The sequence below is a fragment of the Panthera tigris genome, chromosome X, assembly GCF_018350195.1.
Source record: "Panthera tigris isolate Pti1 chromosome X, P.tigris_Pti1_mat1.1, whole genome shotgun sequence".
NCBI lineage: Eukaryota > Metazoa > Chordata > Mammalia > Carnivora > Felidae > Panthera > Panthera tigris.
This window is the reverse complement of record NC_056677.1, coordinates 88,616,867-88,632,774: the sequence shown is the minus strand read 5'-3', so window position 1 is coordinate 88,632,774 and position 15,908 is coordinate 88,616,867. Positions and strand designations below refer to the sequence as shown.

Genomic DNA, 15,908 nt, shown 5'->3' with positions numbered 1-15,908 from the left:
ATATTGTTAATAAATGTATTATCTCGAAAATACTTTCCAATGGGTTGTTTTGTTTATTAGAAAAAAAGTTTACATTCCTCTACGTTTTCTATCAGCCATGAGAGTAATCAAAGTCTGCAGAAACTTCTATGGGAGCTGCTCAAAGTGATTCTTTGAGAAAAGACTGCTTGCTGATGTGCAGATATGAGTCTATCTGGAAATGCACAAGTTTTTACACATAGCCTGAAGAGATACACAACAATGCATTCTTATGACATATGATATCTTTAATTAAGTTGATATTGGTAAGTTAAAAAACATGAAGTGAAAAGAGGACAGCTAGGGAAATAAGGTACTCTATGACTATTTATAATAAAATGTTTAAAATAAAAAAGAGGAAGGAACATCAATTGGCTTCGTAATTGAAGAGAGACTAACCAAGTATGGTCTTCCCAGTTCTCGTACAAGCAGAGACCACAGGAGAATAATTCTTACAGAAGAAGCACAGGGAACAAATCATCATTTTTTTTGCATATTTTTGTTTCTGAAAATAATTTGGGAGAACTTTGCCTAGTAAGGGATGAGCAAAAACAAGATGCAAGAAACATTAAAAAGTGGGGGGCATCCGGTATTAAGAGTCTTAAAGAATACAGCAAAAGAGAAATTGCTCTATTAGATATTATACTTTGGCATGTAACATGAACATTTAAAATTCTGATTAAAGTGATGAAAATGAACTATTTTTTTTTCAAAAAGTCAAATACGAACTTAGGGAATAGAAATCAAAATAAATTTACTCTTGGTAGTAACTTGATGCAAGAATATAAGTCCTCTCACTTTGATAAACATGGATACAAACCTTTGTCTATATTGTAGGTTTTCCTAGATTGTCTGGAAAGAGTGCTTCGTGTCAGGCCACATCTACATGACTCGACATTTTGAGCTAAAAGGCTGTTTACACAATATACACATTCTTTACTTACAGAGCAAAATAAGCTTAACACTTTTATATTAAACACCTGGGATACAGTAGGATTAGTAGCACCATGAAAAATAATTCTTCCCCCAAACTGCAGTCTTTTATTTTACTCAGTGTGATTCTTCTCTTAATTGAATTTTTAATATGCTGTTTTAGTTACTGGGCAAAATATATAATCTTCATCTTACAATCCTTGGGAAAAGTCATTCTGGACCCAAAAAGTAAATTCATTTCCTTATTTCATTCATATAAAGATAATAGAGACCTTGCTCTGGCACATTGTTGAGGTACATCTGAATCTTCATGGTTACTAGTCAGCATGTCCTCTTGGTCATATATATAGTAGCACCATTGGTGGCAGCACTGGTAAAGTTGGGAAGAGTGAGACGTTGCATCCTGGGGATTTTATATATATATATATATATATATATATATATATATATATGTATATATATCACATTTAAAAACACACAAGGAATTCTGCAAAATGTTATGTCCTCTTCATGCACACTTGACATCGGCTAATTCGTGTCCTCAAGTCTCCTGCTTTCAGTGTTTCTGACTGAGGTTTGCTGGAAAACAAGAAACAAGACAATCAAATTAGCCTTTCCAGATATTTCACTTCTATTACTGGTTCAAATTCACACTCAGACATTCTATTTGTGCTTAAGTAGCTCTCCTTCTGACTCAATGATTAAATTCTGAGCAATGTGACTCTTCTCTCTACCACTATTATCTTTATTTGTCTCACCCTCTTCTTCTCTTATACATTTCTCTAATAGCCCTAGAATGAGGCAGATCTGGGCAACTGGTGGTAAATAAATGATAAAACAATAATACATATGAAATGCATAATGATAATTGTAACAAAAATATCAAGTAATGATAACTCAAAAGAAGTAATATATAAAAATTAATTTAAACTGAAAAAAATCTAATAGATTGAACTATCCTGAAGCAAATATACCATATGTGGTCTTATTCAAACACTGAGATGACAGCCTTGAAAACATCTTGGGAAAAGAGATCACTGGACTGGGGCAAGGATCATATTACAGCTTCAATTCCTGGGGTGGCCTCAGTAGAGTTTGAGCAGCTCAGTTATTGAGCAGGTCACATGACCTTTCCTTGCTTTGTCTATTTTGTTACTGAAGGATTAATACCAAGCCATCTGAAACCGCACATACTGAATATTAGCCACGTTTGTTTTTCTGACCTGAGTCAGGTGTATGAAAAGAACAAGTGAAAATAAAAAACACAGTCCACTAAATCCTTAACATTTGTTGGGTATAAACCATCCATGAATTGCTTCTCTCTTCCCCAGTATCTCTGAAGGAAGCTTAGGACCTAAACTAAACTAAAGCCATAAGTAACTTACCTGAACATGTCTGACACATCTACAGTTGCTAGCCAAAAGCTGTAGGAGTTGGCATAGTAATTGCAGGTACCCCGGCCGTGACATTCAATGAAAGGAGCTGAACGAAACTCTTCTAAGCAGGAACCAGGGGAGGCCAGGGCTTGACCTGAGCCCTCTGCTCCTGCGCTTGTGTGCTAGAAAGATAAGGGAAAATGTCCCACAATACCCATGTGCTATAATACCTGAGTGCATACCCAAAGACATGTGCTGAATTTGGCCAAACATTCAAATCCAGTGAAGGAATTAGGGCAAGAGGTAAGAGTATATGTGCTGCCAAAGCGAGCACTGGGCAAGAGGCAAGAGAATGGCACCCACACTAAGGGTATTCAACAAAAGTAACAGGCGGATTATGAAAATATGTTCCAGAAAATATGTGAAGGGGAACACAATACTTGGGCAGAAGCTATTTGAGGCTCAAGCTTACTATGAAAACGGCAGGGATTCCTCATATTGGTAAGATACACAGATATGATGGACAGTCAGCTGTGATGACAAAGACAAGAAAGAGTATTTCATACCATCATGAAGGAATAGCCAATCCAGAGAGAATCCCATCCCTGAGGACAGTGGGGAATCTGGATGGTCTGACTGTGAACTGCAATCACCATGGCGGGAGCTTCACATACTGCACATCTGGTAAGGGAAAGGGAGGGGAACACATCTAAATAGTGAGTACGTGGGAAACCGCAGTCCCTCTTCTTTGGAAGCCTTCCTGGTACAGAAACCCATTAAGGTGTCTTCAGTGCTCACAAAAGCAGGATTAAAATGCACTTTGAGAACTGCTTTTGCATATGCTCTGTCTCCAAATGTACACAATAAAGTTATAAACGAAAACTGTAAGCTTTTTTCAAGAAACTACACAACCCCTGTTAAAGCACTTTCATTTTCCATTCTGCCCTAAATTTGTATTCATACTTGCTACACTCAATGCCGTAATTGCTGTAAGACTTTGGCTTAGTGTACTGCACACACTACTTGCTGTCAAAGTGCCCAACTGAGGGTAGACATTTAGTAATGCTGAAACTGTGGTAAGAACAATGCCTGGTGAGCTGGAAAAGACAAGAAACAGACACTTTCTCAATCCCCACCCATTATTCTTGTTCCAAAAGATATTTATTAACCATTTGGCAATATTGAGAGAAAAACAGCATTTCCAGAATGCTGGGCAGCTACCCAGGCACGTGGAAACATGGCTTAAAATCTATAAAATCAAGTAAAGCAGCAACAAAGTAAATATAGCTGAGTCTACCAAATCTTTAATAAAAAGCATGAAGGGACCTTCTGACATATGACTGAACCAATTTGGTGAAGTTTATCTACAAAATAGGGTACACCTTTAAAGGACTTTTTACTCCCAAGAGTTGGGGCTGACAAAAATCACAAAGAATAAATTCCTCTGCAAATCTGGGCAACTGTATTAAAAAGAGCACTGTGAATTTGCTACTAAGAGAAGCTGAACTAGGTTTAACCTTTATATTCAATGTCAAAGAAACTATACTTTGCAAGGATTCATTCTAGAAACTAGACTAGTCATGTGCACTAATGATGGTTAGTGGACACCTAAGTCAGTTGGGTCATGATCAGAATAAAAAATGGCAATATCTCATAAGCCTAGAAGATCGAGTTAAACTAGAGTTCTATTGTGGCAAAACTCTAGAAAAATTTCTATTAATGGTACCACTCTCCTGTTAGTTATTCATGCTCTAAACCTCACCTATCACTTCCTCCCTCCCATAACTAATCAACTGCCAAAACCTATCTATTCTATTAAAGTGATACATATTCCCCACTGACAGTTCCACTCCATTCCTACCAGGACTATAGCAATACCTTCAATCTAACTGGTCTGTTTTAGGACTATCCCCTTTGTAATCCATGTTACATTTCCAATGGCTCTGTAATTTTCCGTGAAATGTACCTCAAAAGCTTTTAGGCTCCCCATTATATACCAGATAAAGTCCAAAATAAAATCAGATGTTTCATGAAAGTCTTCTGCAATCTGGGTCCACGCTAACTTTCCAATCTCTTCTTCCTATGCAGCCTTTACAAACTATATTCTAGATACATCAATCTACTACCCATTCCCATGTTCTCTGCCTAGTATGCCCCTCCCCCTTATAACTACCTGTGTCTCAAGTCCTTCCCATCCTTCTTCAAGTACTAACCAGGTTAAAATACATTTCTTCCATATAGTCATCCTAGATTTATTCAGTTAAAATTAAACATTCTTTTCCTTATGCTTTCATAACATTTTATTAGATCTACTGTAGCACTTAGCCAAGCCTGATATATATTAAATTAATTTACATATATTTGACTAATGATTAGTCTGATTTTATTGTATATTACACTATTTCTATCATAGGGTTTGGTCAAAAGTGAACCCCCAATTACTATGGCTTAAACTAAATACCAAATTGAATATTATAAAGGCACTTTGTCTTACCTAACTTGGGAAGAATATAATGAAATTCTTAGCTTTAGATTCATTTCTGACTAGTTACATTAACTGGGGATTGGTAAAAGTCAAAGCTATACCAGTATCTCACCGACTAATGAATGGCTGGATTCTCTGGCCCTTCAGGGGTTCCATGCTCATTGGCATGGGCTCTGGGGTGGACAGCCAGTAAGAATAGTCATTTCTTGAAGCAAAGTTGCAAACATTATTGATGTTGCAGAACATGAAAGGCATGGTACTAAAGCGACGAAGGCAGCTGCCAGCCGTCCCTAGGAAGAATTGGGGAGAAAAGGATGAAGGACTATATTATGATGATACTTTAGTTTCTTTTGAAACCCAAACAAGCAACCTTTCAAAGAGAAACTTGCTCACACTTCTTAGATAATAAATATACTTTAGTTCTTCAATTATAGGATGCACACTTACTTACATTTGTAACATTTCTAAAATCAGGAGATATCTTATAACTTATATAGGTATTTATTGTTGCAATTCATTATATATTCCCCAACGCCATTTTTATGCTGGAGATACATTTATAACAATGATGTCTCATGGAGAATATTGACTAATCTATTGCAAACAAATGAAGAACACACTGATTTCCTATAATATCTTATTAGTACTTCCTCTCCAGGACACCCTCTCTCCCTCCAAGACATCCCCAGTATGTTATCTTGTTTGTTTTTGCAATCTCTCTCATCCTAGGGACAACTGTAGTGCTGACCTATATGAACCATGAACAGGTTTGGAGGTGAATAATAAAAAGGAAAAAAAATAAAAGAGAAAGGAAGGATGTGAGCGGGAAAAAATTTCAGAACTGGTAAGGGCAATAGAGGTTACTTCTACCAGTGATTAGACCATTTTTCTTTTATTCACCAAAGAATGATGAAAAACTATGTATCCCCTCATGCATTTTTAAGTTTAAATATAAATTTTTTCATAAGAATTTTAAATTGATACTATGCCAGTTATTAAGATATTGGTTATTGTCTCTTGGCTCCAAAACCACTTTTTTATACTCTACTTTATGATCTGGAGTCTGGGACTTTGCAAACCATATTTCAAATGTTACCAGCTGTCATGTATAGTGTTTTGTGAATATTTATATTTAAAAACAGACTTCTTATCATGCTTTTAACTGTATCCAATATAATGTTTTGAAACCAAACAATAACCATTTTTTAAAGTATATAAACTTTTTTCCCAATTAAATATGCTTTATTATTTTTTATTTATTTAAATCCAAGTTAATTAACATACAATGTAGTGTTGGCTTCAGGAGTAGAACCCAGTGACTCATCTCTTCCATATGATACTCTATTTTTGCATATAAAATAGAAGAAAATGATACTTGTCCTATATCTTTCTTGATCATAATTGTGAAAATCAAATTGAAGAATGGAAATTCAAGTGCTTTTTATTTATAAAGTATTTAAAAAATAAAACTCATATTACTGCTTAATTGAGGACAGAACTGGAAATATCCCTGGTCTTAGAAAGAAATGAAAAGGAAGAGGTACATAAAAGGAAGGCCCACAATGATGAGACAGGGATATTCGGTTGCATTTGTGCTTTAGGCTGCCCAAAATGATGCAGAATTCTGTGTAGTTTCCAAATTTTCAAAGAAAATTTTGAAGAAAAATCTCATGAATTCTCAATGCCTCCATATTCTTACAATTATAAGGCTTTAATACACTAATGGTTCTTAGTATTTGTTTGCTTCCATACAGAACAGTTTTAGTATTCAATCTGTTACCTCCACCATCTATTTTTACACACCATAATCCCTTCACTAATCCAACATAGACTGTATTTATGTGATCATGTGATTGTTTCTTTAAATCAAACCTACAGCTGCCTCCACTCTTTGGATCAAGCTTTCTTCAGTTTGATCCTTGTGCGAGCCATGGAAGAGACTCTGCAATATGGGATCACCCTTAGCATCTTGGGCCTTATATCATGGCCTTCCCACATCTGAGGGCTAAACTACCTGAGCCAGGGCCAGTCTGTAGTCTCCAAGTCTGAATGCATATTATGACAGCCCTTGCTTGACCAAATACATGCATTTTGAAAAGTTACAATGACATGCTGGATATCAGATTCCATTTTCAGTTTGGATTATATTTTTGAATGTCATGGTTCTCAAAGCCTTCTAATGTATCCTCGACTTGAAAGGAGAGCAATCTGAACTTTACAGGCTTAATTATGGGTATAAGTTAAGATGCTGATAGTGAAGAAAAGATGGACTAAAAGGAGAAGAATTTTATGGGAGGAAGACTAGAGAAATTTATGTAAAAGGTAGGAAGACTAGAGAAATTTATGTAAAAGGTAATGATATTTTCACAATGAAGATTTTTCAATTATGAAATTAGAAAAAGAAGATGTTACATAAAAAAGTATAAAAAGGAAAGGCAAATAAAAGAGAAAAGATGAAAAGGAGACCAAGAAAAGTAGAAGTAGGAGAATAAAGTTGGTGGGCAAACTCCTACTTTATTTGGCTTCATAAAATAACCTTCATAAAATGACCTTGGTTTCCATGTAAGTGGATATGCTTGCTCTGGTGGGCCAGCACTGCCTGACAGGTGTGGCCACATGCCCTAGGAACAGAGTGAATAGAGGTCTCTATTGCTACAGAACTGTTTTCACAGAATAGTCTAGCTAGAGACCTCAGGAGGCTTCCTAACATGAGACCCCAGAAACTTGGAGCCCAGACTATCTTCTTAGATGTCCTTTGGAGGCAAAGGGGATAATGATCTCTAAAATTGGTAGCTGCAGGTCAAACAATGGGGCCTCAAAATGCAAAGTCAAAATTCCACAAAATTAAGGATTTAAAAAGGTCTTGAGAGTCATCCATCCAGTCCAGCCTCATTTCATCAACCAAACTGCCTATTACAGTATTGAGAAGATGCACAGGAACCCACGAAATGAAGTGGATTTTATATACAAATATGGTGCTTTGTGTAGTTTTAGTCAACTCTGGTAATACTTTACAAAGCTAAAGCACTTATTTTAGGAACTATAAACTAGCATCATTAAGAAATGACCTTATTATCTTTGATTTTAAAACCAAGATTCTCTTCAGAATTTATCTTTCAATTTGATGAAGACCAGTGTCAGAGAAAAAGAAACTATCTCCTCTGAGTTGTGAACACTGCCCTCTCAAGTAGCTGCTAGACTGCATAGAGCCCAGAGAATCTATGTCCTTAATAACTAAGCTAAAAGTACATGTGGCCCTTCCCCAAATATGCTGCTTTAGGCCAAGAATTGTACTTTACACTAGCTAACTAATGCTTTTAAAGTAAAATATTACTTATTTAAAACTTACAGTGAATATATTCAGCTGCCCTTGACATGGTCTTCAATTCGGAAGCCCCAAGAGAATAGAGAGATACATTTTATCCAAAGCTACTCTAGAACCCAACAGGATTTTCAAAACAAAACACAACGCACAGTAAAAAATTAAAATGCCAATGATCTCACCCAAGTCTTGACCATGAGCTCTTTTATTTCCTTGAACATACAGGAGAGAAAATCCTTCATAAATCTGGACAGTTCCATGTGGGCATTGTGGTGCATCTGTTGTCTGGCTGTGACGTGTGATGAGGAATCCATGGGCAATAGAGGAGGTTCCTGGGGGGCCTGGGGGACCCTGCAATCCATCTGGTCCAGGGGGACCATCCAAACCACGGGTACCTATTTCCATGGAATCATCAGTATACAAAATTTAAGTAAGCTCTGATCCACTATTATGGCTATTGACAAAACACTATGACCTCATTTGATTCATTATTTTAGTTACTATTTATAGAGTGTCTATAAGGGCATTGTTAGATATCATGTATTTGGAGATAAATAAAATATGGTCCCTGCTCTTAAAGAGATTTAAACATATATATATTTTTTCCTAATGGAATTGGTTGACAACATTAGGCATTAAATGAGTACTGGGCGACAGAACATCAGATGGGAAGAAGTGATGATTATTCAGGAAGCCTGTGTGTTATCTAGTCTCTCGCTCTACTACAGGAGTCCAAACTCCAGGACGAAATTTCAGTTTGCTGTTTTGTTCATCAATGAGAAAGGAAGGGTGTGGTTGCCATCAGTCTGCCAGTTTCAGTGCTGAAAAACATTTTCCTTTGAATCTGGGGAATTATTCTCCAGCATACCTTTTTGTTTAGAGAATAGGCAGGGCACTCTAAAGCAGTCGTTTCAAAATGTCTATTTTCAATTTGCCACTGATTCCCTTTCTCTAGTTAGCCTCTTGATTTGAGCTTATTTTAAATTTCTCTTTATACACAGGCATTTTGCCACTGTGTATACACATTTTCACTTTGGGGAACCTTCACAGCAATGCCCACATGTGATGATACTAACTTGTTTCTTTCCTGTATGCAGTTAATGAAATGGCAGGGTATTGGTTCCAGGAAGACGATAGGTATTACCACTCTGTTTTGCTGCCACTGATATTTTTTGCCAATAAATATTCTTTATGTTTATATTATTCAGAGTTATATTTATATTGTCTAGAGTTGCTAACACATATTAAAAATCTATTGAGTTTATTATCATTTATTTCTGTTTTAGCAATCTTCCGAGTGTGTTTTTTTAATTTTAATTTTTTTATTGAAGTAGAGTTAACAAACAGTATATTAGTTTCAGGTGTACAATACAGTAATCCAACAATTCAATACATTAATCATTGTTCATCATGATAAGTGAGTACTTTCAATCCCCTCTATTTCACCCACCCCCAATCCACCTCCCCTTTAACAATCACCAGTTTGTTCTCTGTATTCAAGAGTCTAGTTTTTTGTTTGTCTCTTTTTTTTCCTGTTTGTTCATTTGTTTATTGAATTCCACATATGAGTGAACTCATGGTATTTCTCTTTCTTTGAGTTATTTCATTTAGTATTATACACTCTAGGTCCATCCATGTTGTTGTAAATGACAAGATCTCATTCTTTCTTATGGCTGAGTAATATTCCTTTGTGTGTGTGTGTGTGTGTGTGTGTGTGTGTGTGTATCACATCTTTATCTGTTCATCTATTAGTGGACAGCTGGGCTGCTTCCATATCTTGGCTATTGTAAATAATGCCACAATAAAGAGGGGTGGGTATATCTTTTGGAATTAGTGTTTTTGTTTTTTTTTGCAGAAATACCCAGTAGTAGATTTACTGGATCATTGTGGTAATTCTATTTTTAATTTTTTGAGGAACCTCTATACTGTTTTCCACAATGGCTACACCAATTTGCATTACCACAAACCGTGCATGAGGGTTCCTTTTTATCCATGTCATTGTGAACACTCGTTATTTCCTGTCTTTTGATGGGATGAGTATAAGATGATATATCATTGTCATTCTGATTTGCACTTCCCTGATGAGTAGTGATATTGAGCATCTTTTCACGTGTCTGTTGGCCATCTATATGTCTAGTTTGGAAAAGTGTCTATTCAGTTCCTCTGCCTGGATTTTTTATTGCAAGGTGATTCAAATTCTTCTAGGAAGTAGCTGGAGAACATATTGGAAATCTAGTGGATACCAGAATCAATATTATCAGGAGCACCTATTCATCAATGAACGAAAAAGTCTGAGTATTAATTTGTCATCTCAGTATACCACTATGACTCTCAAAGTTCTATGGGGATCAGTTTAAACTTTACAAACTCTACAACTACATTTACTGAATTTTATGGGGGAAATTAAATTGTATTGTCATATTTTCAAACATGGAAGGATTCACAATAGTGTCAAGATGGTCATGGGATTTAAATCAATACACTGAAAAAGATCAGAACAGGTTAAGTACAGGGAGTGCCTGGAAAAACTTTTGAGGAAGAGCTGGGTTTTCCAGTGCTCTAAACACACACACACACACACACACACACACACACACACACACACACATAAGCTTTCTATGCTTTTCTTATACTGGGAAATTTCCTTGTATGTGCTATCCTCTTTTCCCCCAGCAACAGAGTCAGCAGGTAGGTACATTCTCTCAAGAGAAAACTCTCACAGCTCCAATTTGACACCATACATGTACAAGTGTCTCAGACTTGAGAATGCTATTGGCAGCATTATTCTACTTGTCTCACCTGGCTGGCCTGGCAGACCTGGGTCTCCTTTGCGCCCTCCTGCACCATCAAAGCCCGGGAGTCCGTTGCGTCCAGGATCTCCTGGAGGGCCAATTGGACCTATAGGGGAAGAAAACAGGTCTTCAAATATGGGTGTAATTCCATATCCAGACAGATACAGGAAACTTAAGGTCCTTCAGTGTCACTAAATTCATAATTTGGTCTTGTCTTCAATCCAGATACATGAAGGAATAGCTCAAGCCTGGGGCAAACGAAGCAGACAAGGATTTAGCTTTAGTTTTATTTTTTTTTTAATTTTTTTTAACGTTTATTTATTTTTGAGACAGAGAGAGACAGAGCATGAACGGGGGAGGGCAGAGAGAGGGAGACACAGAATCTGAAACAGGCTCCAGGCTCTGGGCTGTCAGCACAGAGCCCGACGCGGGGCTCGAACTCATGGACCGCGAGATCATGACCTGAGCCGAAGTCGGACGCTTAACCGACTGAGCCACCCAGGCGCCCCTAGCTTTAGTTTTAAATGATCAATTTTTCTCTGTAGAGATTCCCATAATATGGCAGTTGTGTCTTTGCCTCAGAACAAAATAGGAGTACAAGGCCTGACTTTGTTATCTGTCCCACCACAGGTGGGAGTTGTTACTGCCTGGTTCATTTAGATTATGGAAAGATTGACAACCAATCACTTAATAAGTGAGAAAGACTGAAGTTAGTTTCTAGCTTTGTTTTATAATCAGAGTTGGCTGCAAGCATAGAGCCAAATGGCCAACTAGACAGGATTTAGTTTAAAAATCATGAGGTCTCACAGTGGGGAAGTGAGTCCACCAACTTAGCTTTGTATCCTTCTGGTGGTTGGAACAGAGAAAGCACCAGATCTTGAATGCATTTTCATTTCTTCACAAAATTTGTAACAACATTAACACAATCATTCAAATTAGAATAGCCAGAGGAACTGGCTAGGAGAGGTCAGACTTGGCGTAAAGGATAAGATTAGGGCATGAGAAATGAACATTTTCAAGAAAACGGGAGATGGGACCTGTGGCAGTCTGCTATTCTACGAGCTGTTGAGACTCCTCAGAAATGAACTCTGGCAAGTAACAGGAGAACTAGGGAAATGTTCTCAAATAGATAAGGCTTAGAAAGATGATCTGCAAAGGTACCTGGTAAGCCTTGAGGTCCTGGTAGTCCTGGTAGACCTTTTAATCCAGGCTGGCCTGGGATCCCTGGTGGACCAACATCTCCTTTGATTATAATACTCTGTCCTGAAGGACCAGGTAATCCAGGGGGACCTAAGAGGTAAAATATTCAATTTTGAAGGTAGGAAAAAGAAAGGCCAGAAGGAATGGATGCCAAAGTGTCCTAAGGTCAGAATAAAAATTGGTATGAAAGACACAAGTTATAGGTGTTGAAATACTGCCATGTCCAAAAGAAATGTGTCTGGGAAAACTATCATCTCACCCAGAAGACTGAAAAAATAAATAATTTCCTTAGGGTCAATGGAAAAATTAGGCCTACTGTCCCTATTTTCAAGCCTTGAAGCATGACTTGGTTACTAGAAAGTCTAATCCATTACAAATCTGTGTCAGGAGAAGACAATTCTATTTCCGGACAAGTCCATTCTGATTCTAACATCATTTGCGCTTCTTTGTGCTTGTCAAGTGTCCCACTGAACTAGTGATGGAATTTAGCGCTTGTCCTATTTCAATTTACAGGAAACCTCTATAAGTCTCCAGCAAAAAGAACTATTCTCATATTAAAAATACTTCCAACTAAAAATGACTTGCTCTTGTGATTTGTTCAACTGAATACGGGAAGGTTAGTATAAAAGCCAATAAAAATCTTAGTGAAGCATTATTGTTAGCCCTGTATCCATCTTAAACTTAAAAGATCTGGTATCAATATTACATTAGTAATTAGAGAGGTTGAGAGATGAGTAAATAAAGGGAACAATCCCTCAGTTGTTGGGGACTGAGACTCTAAAATTTTAGTTGAAAGACAGAATGCAAACATTCAAATTCCTCAATGTGTTTAAAAATTAGGTATAACTAGCTCCTGGAGTAAGTCTTACCTGGGGGGCCAACAAGTCCTGGATCCCCTTCAGGGCCAGTTGAACCAGGTATTCCACTGGGTCCCTTCATGCCTGCAAAGAAGGTACATATAATGGCACAGAAAAGCAACAGGGGCCTAGCATTTACCCAGTCAAATCAGAAAATGGGTATCTTATCCCAAAGGAGTTTAAAATAAAAAGGGAACTTCAAAATATCCCTTCAAATACCTGGAAATCCTGGAACACCTGGGAGACCAGGATCTCCTTTCATTCCATTGAGACCTGGCCGACCAGGATTACCCTGAATAAACAAAATTGTTAATTTTAGAAAAGAAAATTGGAGGGGGAGAGAGTGAGGTTATATAGTATTCATATTCATTTATAGCACTGGCTCTAGAGTCAAACTTCCAAGATCCAAATCCCAATTTTGCCTCTTACTAGTCCGTGTGACCTTGAGTTGATTATTTAACCCCTTTGATTCACAGTTTTCTCACCTCTAACATAGAGAAAATAATAGTATTAACTTCATGGAGGTTTTGTGAGGATTAAATGAGATAGCTCATATTAAGTACTTATAAAACTGATTGCCATATAGTGTGTACTTAAGAAATGGCAGCTATTATTTTATCATCATTAACAAAGAGGTTTTTTTTTGTTTTTGTTTTTGTTTTTGTTTTTTAGTGTAGCACTGAGGTGATAAGTGCTTCGGTTAGAATCACAAGTGCAAGTGCAGAAATGATAGTCTGCAAGACTTAGCAAAAAATATAGCAGGACCTGTTACTTAATTGGGTTTGAGGGACAGGAAAACTATGGGAAGAAGAAGAGTTGAGAGGAAGTCTAGAATGTACCTAAAGGAAGAGTAAGTGTGTTAAAATGAAACTCTCATTATTAGGAATAAAAGAGGGGCAAACATGGTACATATTAGTCCAACATGTAAGAAACAGCTTAAAAAAACAGGGCATGTTAGAAAGACATAGGATCCAGCTTGAAGAAGTTTCCAAATCCAGGATAATTTGAGCATGAAAATAGGTAATTACAGTTTAAAAAACTTAAAAATGATTAAAAAAGAGAATTTATGTGTCCATACTAATAATAAATAAACAATACATGGAAGAGAAGGGAGGCTCTTGCTTACCAAAGGGCTGACTGGTATATGTAGAGGTAGTGCTAGAGTTAAAAAATTATCAATTTGCCACTATTCTAGTATTGGTTGGTTGAGACAAAAATCATAAATAGATTTAACTATATGGGGAAATTCTGATGAGCAATATATTTGCATGGTCTTAATGTGCATTCCTATAGTTTTGCTTATTAGTTACAAGGAGAAGAATAGTAACCATACAGTGGAGAAATCAGATAACAATTTGTTGGAATGATCAAAATTAAAATCACCAATGAAGGGCAGATGACCATTTTGGGCCTAAATATCTGATGGAGGACACAACATCACTCATGTAGTATTCCAGCTTGGGATGCATAACTAGAGTGAAGAAAGAGCAGACAAAAGAAGGAACATTCTATTTTTAAAAATAGAATATATTAAAATCAGTATGCACTCAGGTATTTAGTACTAAAAAAGCATGACAGTTGCAACTTATTCTCAAATGTTTATATATATACACACACATACAACATACAGGGTAAAACATTAACAACCAGTCCATCTGAATAAGTGATACATGAAGTTTTTTTTTTACCATTCTTGGAGTTTTTCTGTAAGTTTAACATTATTTCCAATAAAAGAATTAAAAAACATGCAAATATAAGAACTAATTTACACAAAAGAAAATGAACAGAACTTGATAATACTAGATTCATGAAATCTTGGTATCAGGCAGTAGTAGTCTTGAATCAAGTATAGAGACATGTGAACTGGAAGAATGAGGGAAATGAGTGAGGAGGGAGTAAGTAGAGAATGAATAAAGAGAAGACTAAAATTTAATTCTAGCATGTGTCTAGAAGAATAGTGGTGACATGAGGAAAAGAGGTTAGTTGCTGGAAAGCTTTAAGGACTACTTTTTTAGATCCTTTTTCTTTTTTCTGCTATAAAGCAGCCACCAGAGTTAAAAGACTGAGCCCAAACTGTGTTGGTCGCAATCTAACAATCCTCCTGAATGAATGTAAGAAACATTAATGATCCATAAAGAAGCATGTGACTTTCTGGGTCACTCAAACCAATGTGCAAAAGTACAGGAGTACAGATGTAGGGATATGTTATTCCTTTTTTACAGGACTTTTTTTTTTACTCATAGACACAAAGCAGAAGTGTGAAGTGGAGCTGAAATTTGAACCTAATTCTAATTTCAAAGTCTAAAATATCCCCACTCAACTCTAATTACTTCCCTGTGAAAGGTCTCATCCACATTCAATGCTCTGATATGTGTGTCTCCTTTTATGAATTTGCTTTCACTGAAAAGAAGGTTTCTCAAACCTAAACAATATACATAGCAATGACTCCAGGTAAAATATCTTCTGAGGAACTCCTTAACTATACAGTAACAAAGTTCCTTTAGTTGGAAAAAATAGGAAACTTGCCTTTTTTTTCTTTGTAATTCACCAGGGAGCCATATATACAGCCTTGACCAGTAAATACTAATAAAAATAATGCAGCTTAGAATTCTCATTTTGAATGCAAACACCCACACCCCTTTCTCATCAAATATCTACCCCCATTTCCTACCTGGAGTCCTGGTGGTCCTTGATCTCCTTTCAAACCAGGCAAACCAGGTTGCCCAGGTTGGCCTGGGTTTCCTCTCTCTCCTTTAATACCTCCTTTTCCAGGGAGACCCCGGGGACCTTCTGGACCTGGTAGACCTTGATAATGCACAACAAATGGCCAAATTTCAGTATAGCATAAGAGTAGTATAAAAGTCTGGCTTTTAAATTATCAGTCACCTAAATCCTATTAGTTTGCAGAATAAAATCCAGACTACA

The 15,908-nt window shown here is 36.7% G+C and overlaps 1 protein-coding gene across 3 annotated transcripts in view; it reads right to left on the bottom strand.

Annotated features, from left to right (window-relative positions):
• Positions 1-243: 243 nt before the first annotated feature.
• COL4A5 (collagen type IV alpha 5 chain) overlaps positions 244-15,908 on the bottom strand; it is a 236,354-nt gene continuing 220,689 nt past the window's right edge. For all 3 annotated transcript variants that reach the window (XM_042974017.1, XM_042974018.1, XM_042974019.1), the window contains 10 exons: positions 15,655-15,788; positions 13,203-13,275; positions 12,996-13,067; positions 12,088-12,216; positions 10,934-11,032; positions 8,317-8,529; positions 4,925-5,102; positions 2,894-3,008; positions 2,337-2,509; positions 244-1,530 (listed from right to left, as the gene is read on the bottom strand). In XM_042974017.1, coding sequence (XP_042829951.1) covers positions 1,449-1,530; positions 2,337-2,509; positions 2,894-3,008; positions 4,925-5,102; positions 8,317-8,529; positions 10,934-11,032; positions 12,088-12,216; positions 12,996-13,067; positions 13,203-13,275; positions 15,655-15,788 — 1,268 coding nt within the window. In that variant the 3' untranslated portion in view covers positions 244-1,448. The remainder of the gene's footprint in view (positions 1,531-2,336; positions 2,510-2,893; positions 3,009-4,924; positions 5,103-8,316; positions 8,530-10,933; positions 11,033-12,087; positions 12,217-12,995; positions 13,068-13,202; positions 13,276-15,654; positions 15,789-15,908) is intronic.